Source organism: Mauremys mutica, chromosome 2 (genome assembly GCF_020497125.1).
Source record: "Mauremys mutica isolate MM-2020 ecotype Southern chromosome 2, ASM2049712v1, whole genome shotgun sequence".
Lineage (NCBI taxonomy): Eukaryota > Metazoa > Chordata > Testudines > Geoemydidae > Mauremys > Mauremys mutica.
In genome coordinates this window covers 255,799,084-255,819,133 of record NC_059073.1, presented here as the reverse complement: position 1 = coordinate 255,819,133, position 20,050 = coordinate 255,799,084, and the positions used below count along the sequence as shown (strand labels likewise).

The following is a 20,050-nucleotide window of genomic DNA, read 5'->3' as shown; positions in this document are numbered from 1 at the left end:
TTAAGTTTTTTTTTTTTTAACAAGGGTCTTTGTTAAGAGGCTTCAAGCTGTGAGCAAACAGCCAGCAAAAGGCATTTACAAGCTGAATTGTTTTCTTTCTTTCTACCTCTCGGGTATAGCTAATTAGAAAGTCTCTGTTAACCAAGTAGCCCTGAGCTGTGGCATCCCAGTTAGTGAGCTGCAGAGGGGTGTGGCCAGCACAAGAAAGCAGGAAAAATGAGTTCCAAGGAAACAGTTAAACAGGAAATGGCTAGGCTGGAAGCAGAAGAGAAAGCCAAAGAGGCTGACCACAGGAGAGAGATGGAGAGGAAACAAAAAGAGCTGGAGATCCAGAGGGAAGCCTACTAGCAGGCCCTGGAATTAGAAAAGGCTAAGCAGGATGGAACAGCCAACCCTTCTCCAGGTACTGTTTCCCATCCCAGAAAATTCCTCACCTACGAGGCAGGTGATGATACTGAGGCCTTAGAAAATTTTGAAAGGACCTGCCATGGGTACAACATCCCTACAGACCAGTACATGATAGAGCTGAGGCCACAGTTCAGTGGACCCTTAGCAGAGGTGGCAGCTGAAATGCCTAAGGCACAAATGAACGATTATAAACTTTTTCAAACCAAGGCCAGAATCAGAATGGGGCTAACCCCTGAGCATGCCCATCGGTGGTTCAGAGCCCTAAGGTGAAAACCCGATGTGTCATTTACCCGACATGGCTACCACATTGAAAAGAATTGGGAGGCCTGGATATCAGGAGCAAGTACTGAATCTCTGGAAGCTCTGTCCTTCCTAAGGCAAATGGAGCAGTTCTTAGAGGGTGTTCCTGAGGAAATAGAAAGGTACATCCTAGATGGGAAACCCAAAACTGTAACCGAGGCGGGGGAGATTGGAGCCAAATGGGTGGAAGTGGCAGAAAAGAAAAAAACTACAACCCAAGGAAAGCCCCAGACACCCTATTGTCCCACCTCACCAGTTTCCAGCAACCCACCTCAGCCCAGTGACCAGTCAGCTGGGGGATGTTTTAAATGTAATGAACTGGGACATATAAAGGCCAACTGCCCCAAGAACCCCAATCGAGTACAGTTCATTACACCACCATCACACCAAAGATCCCCAGGCCCAGATGCCTCTCAAATACCCTCAGAGCAAAGGGAAACCTTGAGACTGGGCGGGAAGAAGTTTATCGCATGGAGACACACCGGGGCACAAGTGTCAGCTATCCACCAATCCTTAGTGGACCCCAAATTCATCAACCCAAAGGCCCAAGTAACAATTCGCCCATTCATGTCAAAATCTTTAAACTTGCCTACAGCTGAATTGCCTGTCCAGTACAAGGGCTGGTCAGGAATGTGGACTTTTGCAGTCTATGACAATTATTCCATCCCCATGCTACTGGGGGAAGACTTGGCCAACCAGGTGAAGCTGGCCAAGAGGGTGGGAATGGTCACCCGCAGCCAGGCCAAGCAAGCTTTCACACCCATCCCTGTTCCTGAGCCGTCCACCAGGGCCCCGACTGTGTTACCACAGACCCAGACAGAGGTGGTGGAACCGGATCCCCTGCTAACAACTGAAACAGCCATAGTGCATCCAGTCCCAGAACCGGAACTGGAAAAGCAACCAGCACCAGAACCATTGCCAGCACTGACACCCGCACTTGCAAACCCATCTACCACTCCAATGCCAGAGGGCACCAGCGGGCCTGAACTGGCAGAAGCAGCAGACAACCCTACACAAGAGGCTCAGCCAGAGCCTGAAATATCACCTAGTGCACCAGCGGAGAGCGGTTCACTGTCAACGGAAACAACCTCATCATCTACCTCGCTTCCGCAGGGGACCAAGCCCAAGTCCATAGTCTAAGGATGAACTGGTGTCTCCAGCCTCAAGGGAACAGTTCCAGGCTGAGCAGGAAGCAGATGACAGCCTTCAGAAAGCTTGGGCGGTGGCACGGAGCACCCCACTGCCTCTCAGCTCTTCTAACTGATCCTGGTTTGTTGTAGAACAAGGACTTTTATACAAGGAGACTCTTTCTGGTGGACACCAGGAAGGCTGGCATCCTCAAACATTTGGTAGTTCCAACTAAGTTCCGGGTAAAGCTCTTAAGCTTAGCCCATGATCATCCCAGTGGCCATTCTGGGGTGAACAGAACCAAAGACAGTTCTTGCATAGTGATGTGTTAATGTTATGATGGGCTGTGCCTCAGATGGTCAGTCTACCTGAAACAATGCCATGTCAGATCACCTTTCTGACTGGCTCTTCCTGGCAGAGCGTGATTTCTTCTGGACAGGAGACCTAGCTGGCCAGCTTTCAGAACTTGTTTGAACAGGCTTCACACAAGCATTTGAGTTCTAGCTACAAGCCAATGGCAGTGTATCAACTTTGACTTTGAACCAGCCTTACTTTATGTGGAAACCAACTAATGCAAAGTATGACCAATTATTACCAATGGCTTTTGTGTATCTCTGAAAAAACACTGTCAGCAGGTGATGAGGAGGGTCCCATGTATATGATCAGCTGTAAAAAGGAACAGCTGCTGTTGGATCCTCTGTGGCTGTGTGTGTTTTTCTGTTTTTTGTATTTTGTCCTGTTTTGAACTCCCAGGCTGCTGTGGATAATACTTTCTGTGCCGGTGGATACAAACAGTCAGTATATAACAGACATGGGCCTGATTAGGCTGATCAGACTTAAGCTCCATGTACATAAATGGAAAAGGTTCTGATTTACACCAGCTTAACTGAAATGATAAATGGCACCTACGTCTTCAGTTCTCCTTGGCTGACTTGTGAGGATGTCTGCCTTAAAAAGTGCTCCCTTACAACTTTGGGCAAGTCTACGCTGCAGCCAGGGGTATAATTTCCAGGTCAGGTAGACATGCCTGCACTAGCTTTGATCAAACTAGTGTGCTAAAAAGAGCAGTGTGGCTGTGGCTACATAGGTGGTGTCATTAGCTAGCCTGCCTGAGTACAACCCTGCCTGACCCCCCCGGGTACCTATGTGAGTAGCTAGCCCAAGCTGCCACCTGTGCTGACATGGCCACGCTGCTAATTTTGTGCAGAGCTAGCTCATGTATGTCTACTCAAGCTGGGGACTACATCTCCCAGTTGCAATGTATGTTCCCCTTCATCTTTCTGGAGAAGCAGCTTTTCCTCCCTCGTATGCTGTAAGTGTCCTAACACTTGTGACTGTGTTCTTCCATAGTGATAGCATCCAAGCAAGTAGATGAATCACAAGGTTTTATTGAATATTCCAAGATCTGTCCTTAGCACAGTTCCTTTTCACACTTCCATCCAGTCCCATATCTCTGGTTATAAGCAATGACCGTTTGCACCGGTAGCATGCATTTGGCTGATAGTATTGTTTCTCTTTTTAAGATGGTTTTTATACAATTAATCGTAGACTGTGTTCCCATTTGTGCTTTGAACTGCTGCAGTATAAGAATAATTTTTAGCAACCACAGCAGTAACGGGGACAACAGAAACAAAAGAGAGGAACAGTGAATCAGTGTATTTCACTTATTTTTCTGCGGTGTCATTCTGGTTGTGTTTTGAAAGAAATATCTACATCTATAAATCTGGGCTAACCAAAAGCTGCTTAAACACATGTGTGCAGAGCTCTTATGAGAGCCAGGACAAAGGGACCTCATTTAGTAAACCTGTGTGTGTGAACTGTATTGACAGAACATTTATTATCAGTTATATACATTCTGTACTGAGTTTGGTGCCCTGAAAATCTGCTGCCCTTATATTTGTATGCCACTCTTCCAAAAGAAGTATTAACATAAGAAACCATATCCAAAATCAGCCACTGAGCTGACAAGAAGTAATACCAGCTGTTGTTGTCTGTCTGTTAGATGCCCTGTATAGCTGAAAAAACAAAGCTAGATTGTGGCATTTTGCCACAGCCCCCGATAAAGTGTGTGCAAAGCTGCAGCTCCCCAAGGAGAACCCTGGATGCGCTCCTGGGGGAACCCCTTCTCTGTCCAGGGGGAAGTGGAGTCTGTGACTTCCCTTTTAGGGATGCAGTATGCTCCCTCTCCCCATCACAGCCAGCCAACTCTGGGTGAGTTGTTCCTGTGGTCTCCAGGCAAATGGTTGCAATTCTGCCCAGCCCTTATGTGCCCTGTCCGGGGCGAGGGAAGGCTCCTTACTCCCTCTCTGTCCTACTGCCTGGCCATGTAAGTGCTTGTCAGAGCCTAGTACCAAAACGTTGTTACTGCTAACGTCAGTCTGTTTATTCCTGCTTAGTCAAGCAAGGGCTGATCTGCGATTCTTACCTGAGTAAGACTTGCACTGACTCCTAAGGGAGTTCTGCCTGAATAAGAACTGCACGATCAGCCCCTGCTTCAGTATTTATGTGCACAGAGTGGGCCAAATTCTACTATGATGTGGTGCAGGCCTCTCAGGGACTTCATTGTGAGCCTGGTGTGCTGGTGAGCCAAGGACAGGATTGGGCCCAGCACATCCCAGTGATGGTGACAGGTGCAGGAACAACATCAGCACTCCTGGTTCATCAGCCTTGAGGCTGAAATGTACAAAGCCCTTGGCATCGTAATCACTAGAATATGAGTCTGTATGCACTGCAGTGGAGAGCACCCGCACATAGGCAGTCATGAACGAATCACACAGCATCTGTGCACAAGCTACACACCTTTAACCATGATCTGTGCAACTATGCTCCGAGCATCAGAGCTACACTGTCTCCAGAAACTAAGACATTCTTGCACAGTGTGAGTTTTGGTGTAGGGATGAACAAATTATGCACTCGAAGGGCCAGATTTACAGCTAAGAATCTGCCCCACACTACCTGATGGTTAAAAAGGGTGTTCAGATCATTAATTCATAGAATCCTCTGTGCTTATTGATACTTTCTCCTTCCAGTTGCCTATTGAGACAGGATCTTGGCCTTTCCTGTGACAGAAGGGAACTCTTTAAGAAACTATTATTGTTTAGGCTGGTTTTCTATGCTGAAATAGGAATATCTTCACCTAGGTCTAGCAAACATGTTTAGTATCATTAAAGGGGATAATTTAGGGTCCAGCATGCCAGAAGGTGAATTTAGAGAGTCAGACAGTTTTGAAGTGTTTGGATAGAAAAGCCTGTTAACTCAGTGTTGGTCAGTTGAGTGTATGAACATGTTGGTGGGCTCCTACTGAATTGGTGAAGAGGAAGAGTGGGTGCAGAGAATGAGAAATTATGGTCAGTGGAGCAAAAAACCTCATGTCAGAGGGAAGAAAAATGTTGCAAGAGATGAAAGAGAGGAGGATATTGTCTGATATAAAACATGGATACCAGAGAGAATTTAAGAGAGGAAATAGAAGATGCTGTTCTCAATCTCGGAGTACGTCTATACTGCGTTTGAAAACCCACGACAGTGAGTCTCAGAGCCTGGGTCTACAGCTATGGCACTAAAAACAGCTTGTGTAGTCATTTGGGCATGGGTTGGAATTGGGCTCTAAAGTTGGGGTGATTTTCAGAGCCCGAGTCTGAATGTCTGTGCAACTGTTTTTAGTGCCATAGCGTGAGTCCGAGTCTGACGGCCCAAGCTCTGAGACCATAGGTGCTGGGGTGCTGAAAGTCATTGAATAAAACTGCAAACCCTGTATATGATGGAAACCACTTCAAGCCAGGGATGGTGCTGAATCCCCAGCACCCCTAGTTCCAGCATCCATGTCTGAGACTCACTTCCATGGGTGTTAAAACACAGTGTAGCCGTACCCAAAGAGGCTTAATAACCAACGGGTCTGTCTTCTATCAGGAACAAGAGGCATACTTAGAAGTTTGGGGGTGGGGCGGGGAGATGTTATTCATGTGACTACATTTTCTTTATACATCTTATCCTATAAAACAAGGGGGAAATACTAATCTTGGGTCACTAGATTAAAAACTAGCGACCTACAGGTGAAAGTTTCCACATCCAGTTACATAGCCTCCCTGAGTTACCCAGTTTTCTTTGAATTGTAGGCTGTTCCTGAATATTGCATTTTAGCAACAGCTTTGGAAAACCACCCTCTATTAAATATTTATTGTAAAAATATTTTAATATATCTTCAAAATGTAATGTTCAAGCTGCTTCTGAGTCCCATTTATTTTTTTAATTACATTTCTGATTTACATTGGAATTGGCACAAGGCAATTGATGATATGAACTGAGATTATGTTAAATCAAACTTGTTGCTGGTAAGAACAACGACCTCCCCTTCTGCAGAGTAACCTCACAATAGAAGTGATTCAGACTTCATTGGTAACGTTTTTTTCAGAATCTATGGCAGTTATTAATCTCATATCACATCAAATTAACTGTGGGGTTGCTAAGAGCGTTTTCTATCTTTTGAAGATTTTCACTTTTTTTTTCCAACAGAACAACTCTCAAAAATGCAATTTACCAACTTCAACAGGCTTCAAAATGTAAGGAGATGCAGGACAACATTTGGTCTTCATCTATCAAGAAGAAAAGGTAGGTGTTTGGTTTGCTTTCTGCTGTGTTTGGTTTGAATAGAAGACTAAACATCTGCTTGTCTTTTGCACATAATTCTCATTGACGTTAATGCAAAACCATAAAACAGCAAACTGAAAATGTGCAACCAGTGTTTGGCTGATTTTTTATTTTTTTTTCCCCTGGAGCATCCACTGGATTTATTCTTGATCTAAATTAAAGAAAACAAAAAATAGTATGTCAAGAAGATTTCTCATCCACAGCTAAAAATGAGAGGCGGACTTCTATTTCTTCTTCAATCTAGGGTCTTTTTTAAAATCACCCTGACAGAATCTGAGAAGCACATTTTCCTTTGGGGTTTCCTTTCCTGATTAGTTCACATTCTTACAAACCAATACACAATCACAACAAGTGGATTCTCTTCAGAAAAGGTCTAGAAATGAGCTAGTATAAAAACTGAATTACCTATAGTGACTGTAGTATTGCCCCCAGGAGACTAGTTGTTCCATTGTGTAGACAGATACCACGGTACATTGTATACACAGACACCAGCATCTCCTCTTCTTTACAGTTTTCATCATTAACTACCACTGGTGAAACTGCACCAGTGTAGAACAAAACCTTATATATTTTCCTAGAGTAGACACTGTAGACTCTGGAATATAGACTCTGACATCAACCTAGCTCAGGTTCCTGGCCCCTCTGCCCCAATCAGTGCAGGAAATGGAGAAGTGGCCCATTTATTTTGCATATGCCATCTCTCCACCGCTCTCCCACTCCCCATACTATTACATACTATGAAAGCATATGCTTAAATATCTGCAAGATCATGGCTGTAGCCTTTTATTTGTACACAGAGGACAAATGATATGTAAATTAGATAAAAATAATAATAAATTATCCATCTTTGCCCAGTCAAAGGCCAGGAAATGTTTTAACTTTGCTTCATTGGAAACCACCATTAAATCAGTTTTTAAAACATTTTCTTTTATTTTTTTGCCTCTACCCCACACTTTTGTTATCCAAATTTTGATGCGGTTTTTTTCCTGTTTTTTATCAGTCTCCGTGTTTTCCTTAGTCAAATTTCAATTCTTTTTAAAATGGTTTCATCTAGGTTTTTTAATTCTACCTCTCCCACTAGTCCCTCTTCTGATTGAACCTCTTTTCCCCTATCTATCTTAAACTTCAGGGTTTTCTCTGACTTTTCAGTCTTTCCTCTACCATTTCCCTTGCACTTAGTCATCTCTTCCCTCCATTTCACCCGTTCCTATTGCTGTGCTGGCTCTCTCCTCTCTTTAGTCACCATAGAATCATACAACTGGAAGGGACCTCGAGAGGTCATCTAGTCCAGTCCCCTCCACTTGTGGCAGGACTAAATACGTAGATCATTCCTGAGAGGTGTTTGTCTAACCTGCTCTTAAAAATTTCCAATCATGGAGATTCCACCACCTTCCTAGGCGATTTTATTCCAGTGCTTAACAACCCTGACAGTTAGGAAGTTTTTCCTAATGTCCAACCTAAACCTCCCTTGCTGCAATTTAAGCCCATAGCTTCTTGTCCTATCCTCAGAGGGTAAGAAGAACAATTTTTCTTCCTCTGCCTTGTATCAACCTTTTACATACTTGAAAACTGTTATCATGTCCCCTCTGTTTTCTCTTCTCCAGACTAAACAAACCCTTTTTCCCCCCCCCCCCAATCTTCCCTCATAGATCATGTTTTCTAGACCTTTTAATCATTTTTGTTGCTCTTCTCCAGCTGCAGCTCCAGGCACCAGCGCTCTAAGTGTGTGCCTGGGGCGGCAAGCCGCAGGGGGTGCCCTGCCGGTCCCTGAGAGGGTGGCAGTCAGACAGCCTTCAGCGGCTTGCCTGTGGGAGGTCCGCCAGTCGCGCGGATTCGACGGTGGGTACAGCGAAGCCATGGGATCGGCAGACCTTCTGCAGGCACGCCGCCGAAGGCTGCCTGATTGCCGTGCTTGGGGCAACAAAAAAGCTAGAGCCGCCCCTGCTCGTCTCTGGACTCTCTCCAATTTGTCCACATCCTTCCTGAAATGTGTCACCCAGAACTGGACACAATATTCCAGTTGAGGCCTAATTAGAGCAGAAGAATTACTTCTTGTGTCTTGCTTACAACACTCCTGCTAATACATCCCAGAATGATGTTTTTGCAACAGCGTTACACCGTTGACTCTTATTTAGCCTGTGGTCCACTATGACCCCCAGATCCCTTTCTGCAGTGCTCCTTCCTAGGCAGCCATTTCCCATTTTGTATGTGTGCAACTGGTTGTTCCTTCCTAAATGGAGTACTTTGCATTTGTCCTTATTGAATTCCATCCTATTTACTTCAGACCATTTCTCCAGTTTGTCCAGATCATTTTGAATTTTAATCCTATCCTCCAAAGCATTTGCAACCCCTCCCATCTTGGTATCATCCGCAAACTTTATAAGTGTACTCTGTATGTCATTATCAAAGTCATTGAAGATATTGAACAGAACCAGACCCAGAACTGATCCCTGCCGGACCCCACGTGTTGTGCCCTTCCAGCATGACTGTGAGCCACTAATAACTACTCTCTGAGAATCATTTTCCAACCAGTTTTGCACCCACCTTATAATAGCTCCATCTAGGTTGCGTTTCCCTAATTTATTTAGGAGAAGGTCATGTGGGACAGTATCAAAAGATTTACTAAAATCAAGATATACCATGTCTACCACTTCCCCCCCATCCATAAGGCTTCTTACCCTGTCAAAGAAAGCTATTAGGTTGGTTTGGCATAATTTGTTTTTGACAAATCCATGCTGACTGTTACTTATCACTTCATTATCTTCTAGATGTTTGCAAATTGATTGTACCCGGAAAGATAATAATTAAGCAGAAGTTAAGCTGACTAGTCTGTAATTCCCTGGATTGTCCTTATTTGCTTTTTTTATAGATGGGCACTATATATTTGCCCTTTTCCAGTCTTCTGGAATCTCTCCCATAACGTCTCAAAGATAATCGCTAATGGCTCGGATATCTCCTCAGTCAGTTCCTTGAGTAGTCTAGGATGCATTTCATCAAGCCCTAGTGACTTGAAGACATCTAATTTGTCCAAGTAATTATTAACTTGCTGTTTCCCTATTTTAGCCTCTTCTGATCCTACCTCACTTTCATTGGCATTCACTCCGTTAACCGTCCAATTACCACCAACCTTCTTGGTAAAAACCGAAATGAAGACGTCATTAAGCACTTCTGCCATTTCCACATTCTCTGTTTATCATACCGCCCCCCCCCATTGAGTAATGGGCCTATCCTGTCCTTGGTCTCCCTCTTGCTTCTAATGTATTTGTAGAATGTTTTCTTGTTACTCTTTATGTCCCTAGCTAGTTTGATCTTGTTTTGTGCCTTGGCCTTTCTAATTTTGTCCCTACATACTTGTGTTATTTGTTTATAGTCATCCTTTGTAATTTGACCTAGTTTCCACTTTTTGTAGGACTTCTTTTTGATTTTTAGATCATTGAAGAGCTCCTGGTTAAGCCAGGGTGGTCTCTTACCATACTTCTAATCTTTCCTATGCAGTGGGATAGTTTGCTCTTGTGTCCTTAATAATGTCTCTTTGAAAAACTGCCAACTGTCTTCTATTGTTTTTTCCCCTTAGACTTGCTTCCTATGGGATCTTCCCTACCAACTCCCTGAGTTTGCTTAAGTCAGCCGCCTTGAAATCCATTGTCTTTATTTTGTTCTCCCTCCTACCATTCCTTAGAATCATTAACTCTATCATTCTATGATCACCTACCCTATTTGTTGTTGTCCTAATCTCAAAACTACACTCCTCTTTGTTTCCTCCCACTGATGCTCCTTCCCACCAGCTGGGTATTCCCAGGCCTGTTCCACCCCTGGTGGATGGAGAAGCACTAAAGTGGTGGTACTGCTTCCCCTTCCAGCTTGTGGTAATCAGAAGAGAGAGTAGCCAAGCCACGGTTTAATAGATGCAGCTGGCTCAGCAAGTAGTAGTTCTTTCTAGAGACTTTTTTTTTCTGCCTGTCTGTGCTTCAGAATCTGCTTTTATTTATAAAGAGTCTGGTCACCATCCTTAATGATTGCATAGGTATTCTTCAGAACGTGAGCTGGCTGTAAACCAATACAGTGACTACGGGCTGTGTCTGCTGTCAGCCTAAACTGAGAGCACCAAGTGAGGTGTAAACTGTCCTTATTAGTCACCTCACATGTGTTAACTCTGAAACTTAGTAACAACAATATAACTGTCAACATTGTTACCCCTTACACTTGCTGATCAAAGCACTCAGAAAGAAGAGGGATCATCAGATGATCAATATCTGGACAACCTACTTAGATTAGTGACTTGTTTCAGCATTTCAAGTGTTTGGGGCTTGGTTTATAGACAAAGCTTGGGAGAGTGCTAATGCCTCCCACTCTCTGATTCTACCACTGTGGCTGAGGAAAGAGGAGCTGCGCAGATTGCGGGAGGCAGATAATGAATTGGGAAGGCTGGAAGAGGAGCTGGGTTTGTGGAACAGGGTATTGCATTGCTCCATAAGTGCTGCAACTCAATTTCCATAGCTGGCTGCCCTTTGAATCTACCTCTGGCAAGGAGTATGTGTAAGCAGTGATTTGTACTGCCATTCCAGAGTTCCTTCAGTAATAATCTTGACATTTCAGCCTCTTGAGCTGATACATACCAGGATAAATTATCTAGTTTAATATTTGTCCAATGATTTGAAAATTTAAAAAATGCTAGTAAGTACTAAGTATTATTATACCAAGCACGCCTTGGTTGTGATAGCTGGCCTGAGGGGCTGGGTTTCCTGGAAGATTTCCATCTTTATTCTAGGGCAAGCCCTGAGGGCACGCCCGAAAGTTTAAAAAAAATGATGGTTCTTTTGGCAGCTTTGTAATGTCAAAATGCATGAGGCAACCATCCCTTGTCCTGGATTTCCCTCTGCTTCTTTTCTTTGTATTTCTGTCCCACGAGAGCCTCCTCTTCCACAGCCCCTCCTTAGCATTCTTGCCAAACGAACTGGCCTCTCTGAAGGCAGGTGCTTAGCTTCAGCATTTCATGGGTGGGGTTTACTTCTGTCTCCCTTCTCTAACTTCTCCCTGACTCTCCTTGTGGGCTCTCATCCCCCACTCCTGGCTGCGGCCCTTCTGCTAGTGCACCAGAGCTTGTAGGCTGCATGCAGGAGACTTAGTCTGCCAGCATCCCCACCACGTGTACTAATAGACATTGCACCCTGGCCATTTCCCCCTCTAGCACCCTGTGTACATGAGGGAGAGGCACCGCAGGGGGGAAAAAAATCATTTGACTAGCTGGGAGGGATCAGTTAACACAGATGAGTTTCCTAGGGTGGCATGTCATTGCAGTGGTTGGGATGTCGGTGATAGACCTTCAAGCAGAAGGGGGAAGTGTGACCCACTGTTCTAAGAACAATAGTTATTCCCTGTTCATGTTCTGCCACAGCCCAACTTACCCAAGCTTCTCCCACCTTTGTAGCCAAATACTAACCCTTTGGGCATCATTGGCCATGTGCTGCTGATTCTCAGATGCTGCAGGAGGTAATATATCCTCGGCCATCACTTGACAACAGAGCTGTGAAATGAAACCTTTATCGCCATCTTGGATTCACTCAATTTGTGGCCTCTTTAACAGGTGATGCTCAGATAGGCTTTCTGACTGATGACAAAGTTTTCCAGGCTGTGAAACCAGCAGCAGCAGCAAATCCAAGGGCTTTGTGTTCAGTCTTTAAAAACAGAACAACCAACCAACCAAAGAAAAAAAACTATTTGAATATTGCCTGTGTTTAGAGAGGCTTTTGCAACTGAAAATAAAGTGTTAAAACTAATGCAGGCAAAATGGTGTCTGAATCATGACACTATAGGCATCTTTAGGTCTGACCAACGTTTTAAACCGATGGCACTGTACCAGTAGTTGGCAAAGGAGACCTGTAGCAATCCATGGCTGCATATACAGGCACAATGTCTACTAAACAGCACCTACGGGGAGGGTTTCATTAACACAGGTCTTCATTTACCATTTAACTTGGATTCTTCTCTGTAAATTAGCTAGTAGAGAGTGAGATTGTAAGTATTGGAGCAGGGCTGATCCCATCCAGCAGAAGGCAGTAGTAACACAGCAAGACTGCACATCGCGGGATGTGTGTTTTCCAGACAGAGGCACATAACTCATTAATATATAGTTAAGAAGCCCCTCCCATTTTATAAGGACAGTTAATGCACATAGTAGGGGCAAGAAACCTTAACTGGTTTTAAGATAGAGCTTGATACGAATGGGTTTATATGACCAGATTGTCTGGATGCTGGACTCTGTGACCCAGGAGTTCCCTTCCAGTCCTATGTTAAGTCTTTCATGAGGCCTTGGAACTGGCATTGTGGTGATTGCTTTGATTTTCCTCAGTATACCTAATGGCTCTCTGAAGCGCTCTAATATTGACAGCCCATGGCATTTCTTCCCAAGCTGACAGTACTCTTTTTCACTGAAGACTGTGATCTTCATCTAGTTGATGTCCTTAGGCAAGAATCTGCTTTCAGATTCTCATAGGTTTTTCCCTACACAATAATGTTGTTCCAAGAAATTTTTTCTGTCATATTTGTAGTCTTACCCTTAATTTATACAATTTCTCCGTAGGTCCTAGTCTCCTAAATAAAGTTATGTATTGATTTCAGCACTAAAAAACAAAACAAAGCTAGCATGCAGAGTTTCCACACAAACATCTACCTTTGCTCCCTTTTTAAGCAGCCAGGGCCGGCTCCAGACCCCAGTGCGCCAAGCGCGCGCTTGGGGCGGCGTCCCGTGGGAGGGCAGCAGGCGGCTCCGGTGGACCTCCCGCAGGCATGCCTGCGGAGGGGCCGCTGGTCCCGCGGGACCGGTGACTGCCAGAGTGCCCCCCGCGGCGTGCCGCCGTGCTTGGGGTGGCGCAATTCCTAGAGCCGCCCCTGTAAGCAGCATAATGTAATATTAGATATGATTTACTGTACTTAAGACCATTTTACACAACTGATACTTTCCTAAAACTAGCTAAGTAAAAATGATTGGCTTCCTTAGCGGTTCTTGATAAGCTGGGGCTCTGGTAAACATGTCCTGTTTCATTCCACTTAAATGTTTATTTCAAGACCATCTGAGCTATGGTGGGGTGTGTGTGTGTGTGTGTGTGTGTGTGTGTGTAAAGACCTGATCCAAAGCCTAATGAACTCAAACCTCAGTGGGTCTTTGGATGGGGCCCTAAATGATTGCATTTTCTTTTTCCATTTGCAAATAGGTGGTAATTCAAAGTCTGGCAAACCTGACCAGAAAGTTAACATTACGCAGTAAGCAACTTCTGCTTCTTTCACAAGCAAACAAAAGGAAAGATGCGATTTTCAGAAACATTTGCGTATAAAAGTTGTGGCACTCTAATTGCCCTCTGGTTCCAAAAATAATCCTTTTCACTAAAAACACTGGGTACAAGTTTTCTGGAGATACAAGTCCTGTAAAATTAGTAGTCACATTACAAACAAACAAAAAAACCCAAACCATAAATCAGATTTGTTTCTAGGGAATAAATACACACAATTCCATTAGGTTCCAAGTACATAAAAAAGCACAAATGGAATCTGTACTAGCAGAGATCCATAACAGAAGTAATGTTTTCCTTTCTTTTGATAAAATGTTTTGCAGTATTTCATCTGTGCACTAACTTAAATCTCCTTTTTAAAAGGTTCCTTACAGTATGAAAAAACCTCTTGTTCCATATGCCCTGTTGATTCTGTGGTGTATACAATACAGATTTTTACTTAAGAGATGTTTTAAAACAAACTTTCATGTTTAAATATTGATATCTTGGATAATAAAATTTGATCTTGGAAGAATCTATGAAGTAAATAAATGAATAAGAGGAGAATTGTAAGGCTACCCCTTGCAACAGCTATGTCTCAAACAATCATTAAAGTTTAAAGCACTGAATACAAGAAAAAGCGGTTTTCTGGCATAACAGGCAGAGATTTATATATTAATATGGACTGCTGTGTTGAGATCATTTTGATTGATCCAATGGATCTAAAATATGCAAGTTCTGAATCTGTAGGTGTATTGGAAAAACTCTGAAAATAGAAGTTCAATAATATATCAAAGAGGTAAAAAGATGGTTTAATAGGTCACAATAATTAAATGAGGATAGTAGTATTACAATACATAGAGGTAAAATGGGTCATGGAAATTCACAAAGGGATTTGTTTTGTATGAACCATGTTTGAGAAATTTTGTGTTTATAGCTGGAACTAAATACATATTATACTTATTCTAGCCTCTGAATTTTTTTTAAAAGGTATTCTGAAGATTATTACCTTCAGATAGTGACAAAAATACAGAACTGCACATGGAAAAGAAGACCAGAAGAATATACAAAATTTAGGTAATTTAATTTTATTAACTTTTTTAAAAGCAATCTGTCGAGGGTTTGCTTTATAAATGTATGGTGCATATCTTCCCCAGGAAATTGATACCAAATAAACCAGTGCCTCTTGTATGTAGTATAGTAACTCCTCACTTAACGTTGTAGTTATGTTCCTGAAAAATGCAATTTTAAGCAAAACAATGTTAAGCAAATCCAATTTCCCCATAAGAATTAATGTAAATAGGCAGGGTTAGGTTCCAGGGAAAAAATTTTTTCACCAGACTAAAGACTAATTATATATATATATAAATAATTTTATTATATATATAAATAATTTTATTTATTTATTTATTTATCTGGTCAGGTTTGCCAGATATATATATCTCACTCACACACTAAGTTTTTTAAACAAACAATTTAATACTGGTACACAGTGATGATTGTGAAGCTTGGTTGAGGTGTAGGAGTCAGTGGGATATTTCCCTTGATGTACTAGCAATTGGCTGAGCCCTCAAGGGTTAACTCTCACTCTACAAGGCAGCAGGAATGGAAGGTGCTATGTGTATTTCCCCTTTAAGTACACTGCCCTGTTTAATTAGATCAGCTTGCTGAGACCACAGATGCTGCAAGCTCCCTCTGTCCTGAGCCCTGGTGTGTCCCCCCCCTGCTCTATGGAAGATGGGGTAAGTGGGGTGCAGGAGCAGGGGGGAGGGGGACACCCTGACATTACCCCTCATCTTTCTTCCTCCTCAGCCCCCTCGCCCCACACAGCAAGCAGGAGTCTCAGGGAGCAGCTCCAAGGCAGAGGGCAGGAGCAGCACATGGTAGTGAGGGGAGGGACAGCTGCAACTGATAGCCTGCTGGGCAGCTGCTGCACAGGGAACTTAGGGGAGAGGGGAGCTGATGGCAGGGGGGGGGGGGCCTGCTGGTCCAACCTGGTTCCAAGCCCCCACCAGCTAGCTGCAACGGGCTGCCTTCCTGCAAGCAGTAGACAAAGCAGGCGGCTGTCAAACGATATTAGAAGGGCACATTAGTGTGTCCTCCCCACAACTTCAAACGAGCATGTTCCCTAATTGATCAGCAATGTAATAATGAAACAACGTTAACCGGGATGACTTTAAGTGAGGAATTACAGTACATGGTTGTAAGATTCTGTTATCTCTCTGGAGCTCGGACTGTCTTTATTTCTGTGAAATGTATAGCAATGAGCACATTCTAAGAGCTAAACAAATCTAGTTTCCCCAATTTTCTCTACATTTTGGGAGTGAACAGCTGGATAATTTACTAGAATTAGCCAAATAAAGAATTCTGAGCTCCAGAAGAAAATTGACAATTTTAAATGATAAATGAAAAGCGATAGCATAGTTGTATCTATTTAGACATCTCTAATGTGCCTGCCACTCTGGTATCTGAGAGGCTTTGTAAATGTGCAATACATTTCTTAATTCAAAGTTCTAGACTATTTATGGTTTCTATTGTAGAAATGTTTGGAGGGCCCCCATCAAGACAGGTGCTAGATTAGGGTTCCCATTATAGTCAGAGTCCAAGTAAACCCAGGCCTAAATCCATCCCTGTTCAAGACTGCATGTAAGTAAGCACGTGCCCAAGTATTATCCTGAATCAGGACCAGTGAGTGACAATCCCTGCCCCAAAGAACTTACAGTTAGAAATGCACAACTTCAGGTTTAGGGAAGCACAACTTAATTCTGCTAATACTGATTTTTTTTCAAGAAGGAAAAATACTCTCTTGAATCACATTATTCTATGGAACAGAGGGTTAGAGATTCTGGCAAGATGATTAATAATTTGATCTACCTTACAGCTGTTTAGAATTAGGTAGCACTGAGATTTTAATATCCAGTTTGGCTGGACGGGGCGGAGGGTGGAAACGTCCTTTTGTGGAGAATTTGAAATGTCATGCTCCCATCGCTGGTCATGAAGCATTGGTTAACTAACCAACACTGTTCCTGCAGCTGAGCCAATATAATGTATGGTACTAAGGCCCTGACCAAAGACCACTGAAGTCTTTGTATTGATTCCAGTGGGCTTTGAATCAGGCCTCTCAGGCACAAAGGTTTTAGAGCATAAGGAGCTATTTTCAGAGTAGCAGCCATGTTAATCTGTATCCGCAAAAAGAACAGGAGTACTTGTGGCACCTTAGAGACTAACACATTTATTTGAGCATAAGCTTTCGTGGGCTACAGCCCACTTCATCGGATGCATAGAATGGAACATACAGTAAGAAGATATTTTATACATACAGAGAACATGAAAAGGTGGAAGTACTCATACCAACTGTAAGAGGCTAATTAATTAAGAGAAGCTATTATCAGCAGGGGAGAAAAACTTTTGAAGTGATCATCAAGATGGCCCATTTCGGACAGTTGACACGAAGGTGTGAGGATACTTTAACATGGGGAAATAGATTCAATTAGTGTAATGACCGAGCCATTCCCAGTCTCTGTTCAAACCGAAGTTAATGGTATCTAGTTTGCATATTAATTCAAGTTCAGCAGCTTCTCACTGGAGTCTGTTTTTGAAGCTTTTCTGTTGCAAAATTGCCCCCTTAACATCAGGGGCGGCTCTAGACATTTCGCCGCCCCAAGCACGGCGTAATGCCGCAGGGGGCGCTCTGCCGCTCGCCGGTCCAGCGGCTCCGGTGGACCTCCCGCAGGCGTGCCTGCGGAGGGTCTGCTGGTCCCGTGGCTTCGATGGAGCCGTGGGACCAGCAGACCCTCCGCAGGCGTGCCGCCGAAGGCACCCTGCCTGCCGCACAACCGGCAGGGCGCCCCCCGCGGCTTGCCGCCTCAAGCACGTGCTTGGCGTGCTGGGGCCTGGAGCCGCCCCTGCTTAACGTCTGTCACTGAGTGATTAGAGAGGTTGAAGTGTTCTCCTACTGGTTTTTGAATGTTATGATTCCTGATGTTAGATTTGTGTCTGTTTATTCTTTTGCGTAGAGACTGTCCGGTTTGGCCAGTGTATATGGCAGAGGGGCATTGCTGGGACATGATGGCATATATCACATTGGTAGATGTGCAGGTGAACAAGCCCCTGATGGCGTTATTGAGGATACTGTTCCTGATGGCTTGTAGTCCATCTTTGTGTGGACTTTGTAAGGAGCTATGTATGTTCATGTCTGTAGGCAAAATCAGCCATGCTAATTTCAGACCCTTTCAGTCATAACTCAGGGTGGGCAGGAATAATATGCCTGCAGAACAAGCTGGAGGTGAGGCTGTGGTTATCTGCTGTTTCCCCAGCCACAGCCAGGGCTGCTGTGCACTGATGCTTTTCTCTTACTGCCTACTACCTAGAGAGCTGCTTCACTCTGCAAGCTATTTCTGCCCTGCCAGTGAGGCAGATTTATCCCCAGAGCAATCTCTCCCGGTTCCAGGCTGACTTGTTCCTAGCTTGTCTCCGCCAGAGGCTCCCACCTCCCATTCCACACCTGTTCTAGCTCTTAAATGGAATAAGTTCCATGAGAATCTAGTGTGGTACCTTCTATCCTGTCCTCTTGTTACAGCATAGGAGAAGTCTATGAGCATCCTCACTGTTGCTCTAGCAGTCTTTTCCCTCCTGACCAGAAGTATGTACAATGAGCAGCAAAGTCTCCCAAGTTTTGTCATGCTTGCAAAGATCAGGGCAGATGTATTCAGATGTGCAAACTGTTGGATGCACTAGCCTTCTAGGAAACTTAAGGTAATTATATGGCCTTCTACCCTAGTGGTAGGTTAGGATAGGCTTATTGAAATTTGGGCTCATTGACTTTTACTGTAAAAGTTGTATTAATTCCTAAACTTTTATGAAATGTAATAAAATAAGAAGCTCTCTTCCCCCAACTATCTATCAACTGTGTCTAATTTATATATAATATATACACACACACAATAAAATGTGATCACTGACCTATAAGTTAACTTGTTTTGGTGCTGGATGATTATTATGCATGGGATGTATGTGTTCAAGTAACTCTGTTTATCTCAATCTCTTCTTTCTGTTCTTTTCAAGAAGCCGGATATTAAAAATTTTATAGATATCCTGCTCTTCCAGCACTTCAGAATCTTGCAAAAGTTCTGATCTCTCAGCACATCAGAGGAAATATGCTTTCCTTTAAGATTCAGTATATTGCTTCCTAACTAAATCTGTGCCCCTTAGAAACCCGCCACACGCTTTGGTATGTTTATCAGTGTTGAGCAAGAGACTAGAATAGCAGCTTAGAAATGATGATGTACTGGCAGAGTTGTGTGGTGAACAGAGCTGGAAGAAATTGGTGAAATCTTTTGAGCGGGGAGGGGGAGGAATAGCACCACATTGTGTAATGTTGGACAGGACTGGAGTTGCACCCTGGTATTTAGACTTTTCACAGAATTTTGGGACAGTGGCAATTTTTCACGCTGAAGCATATGAAAAGTCAAAGTGCTGCTTTTGCTTATAAATTCCTATTTGCCTATTTCTACCTCTAAATTAATTCTGTTTGTCCATGTGTTCCTGCTTTATAGGCTACTGGTCCAATGCACCGAGCACGGGGCTGGGAGCAAGGAACTTCTGAGTTCTGCTTCTACAGAATAGTACATTATACTTGTGTAGTACATTACAAATATTTCTCCGTTCTGCCTCCCTATGAGCTAGCTAAATACAGTCATACCCGTTTCACAGATGATGAAACTCAGCTTAGAGAGGTTATGTGACGTGAATCAGGTCATGCAGCTACTTACTGTCAGAAGGAGGATTAAAATTGCCATTCACATGCTTAATCCACTGGAGTCCTTTTAATGGCTAGTCCACGGTATACGAAGGCGAACTACTTAACTTCTCTCTATCTGTCTTTGCCAATCTGTAAAATGGAAACAGCGCTTACCAACCTCACAGGCATGTTTAGTATTGTTGTACAGGATCACCATGTTCCTCCCTGCAGCTTTGAAGAATAGAATAGATAGGATAAAATACATTTTTTTTTTAATAAGAGATGTAAAGCCTTCCAGGCATAAACTAATCTTGAGTTAATGAGGTTTGAAAAAAAGCTTCCCCCATGCATAGGTTATTCCATAACTGAGCTCTGAGCTTTGTTGCACCTTCCTCTGAAGCATCTAGTACTGGCGGCTATCAGAGACTGGTACTAGAGTAGATAAATGACTGCTCGGTTCCAGTATGGCAATTCCTATCTTACTAGAAAAGAGCCCCGCCTAATATTCAGCAAGCGTCTCCCCTAGTATCATAGCTCTGCTGCCTTCCACAGATGGCTCCAGCCT

General features: G+C 43.5%; 1 protein-coding gene across 4 annotated transcripts in view; it reads left to right on the top strand.

Moving 5' to 3' along the window:
- The window catches only part of ST8SIA6 (ST8 alpha-N-acetyl-neuraminide alpha-2,8-sialyltransferase 6), a 55,055-nt gene that overhangs the window by 10,544 nt on the left and 24,461 nt on the right, over positions 1–20,050 (top strand). For 3 of the 4 annotated variants that reach the window (XM_045002932.1, XM_045002935.1, XM_045002934.1), the window contains 2 exons: positions 6,346–6,441; positions 14,736–14,822. In XM_045002932.1, coding sequence (XP_044858867.1) covers positions 6,346–6,441; positions 14,736–14,822 — 183 coding nt within the window. The remainder of the gene's footprint in view (positions 1–6,345; positions 6,442–14,735; positions 14,823–20,050) is intronic. The other variant, XM_045002933.1, reaches the window with a different exon arrangement.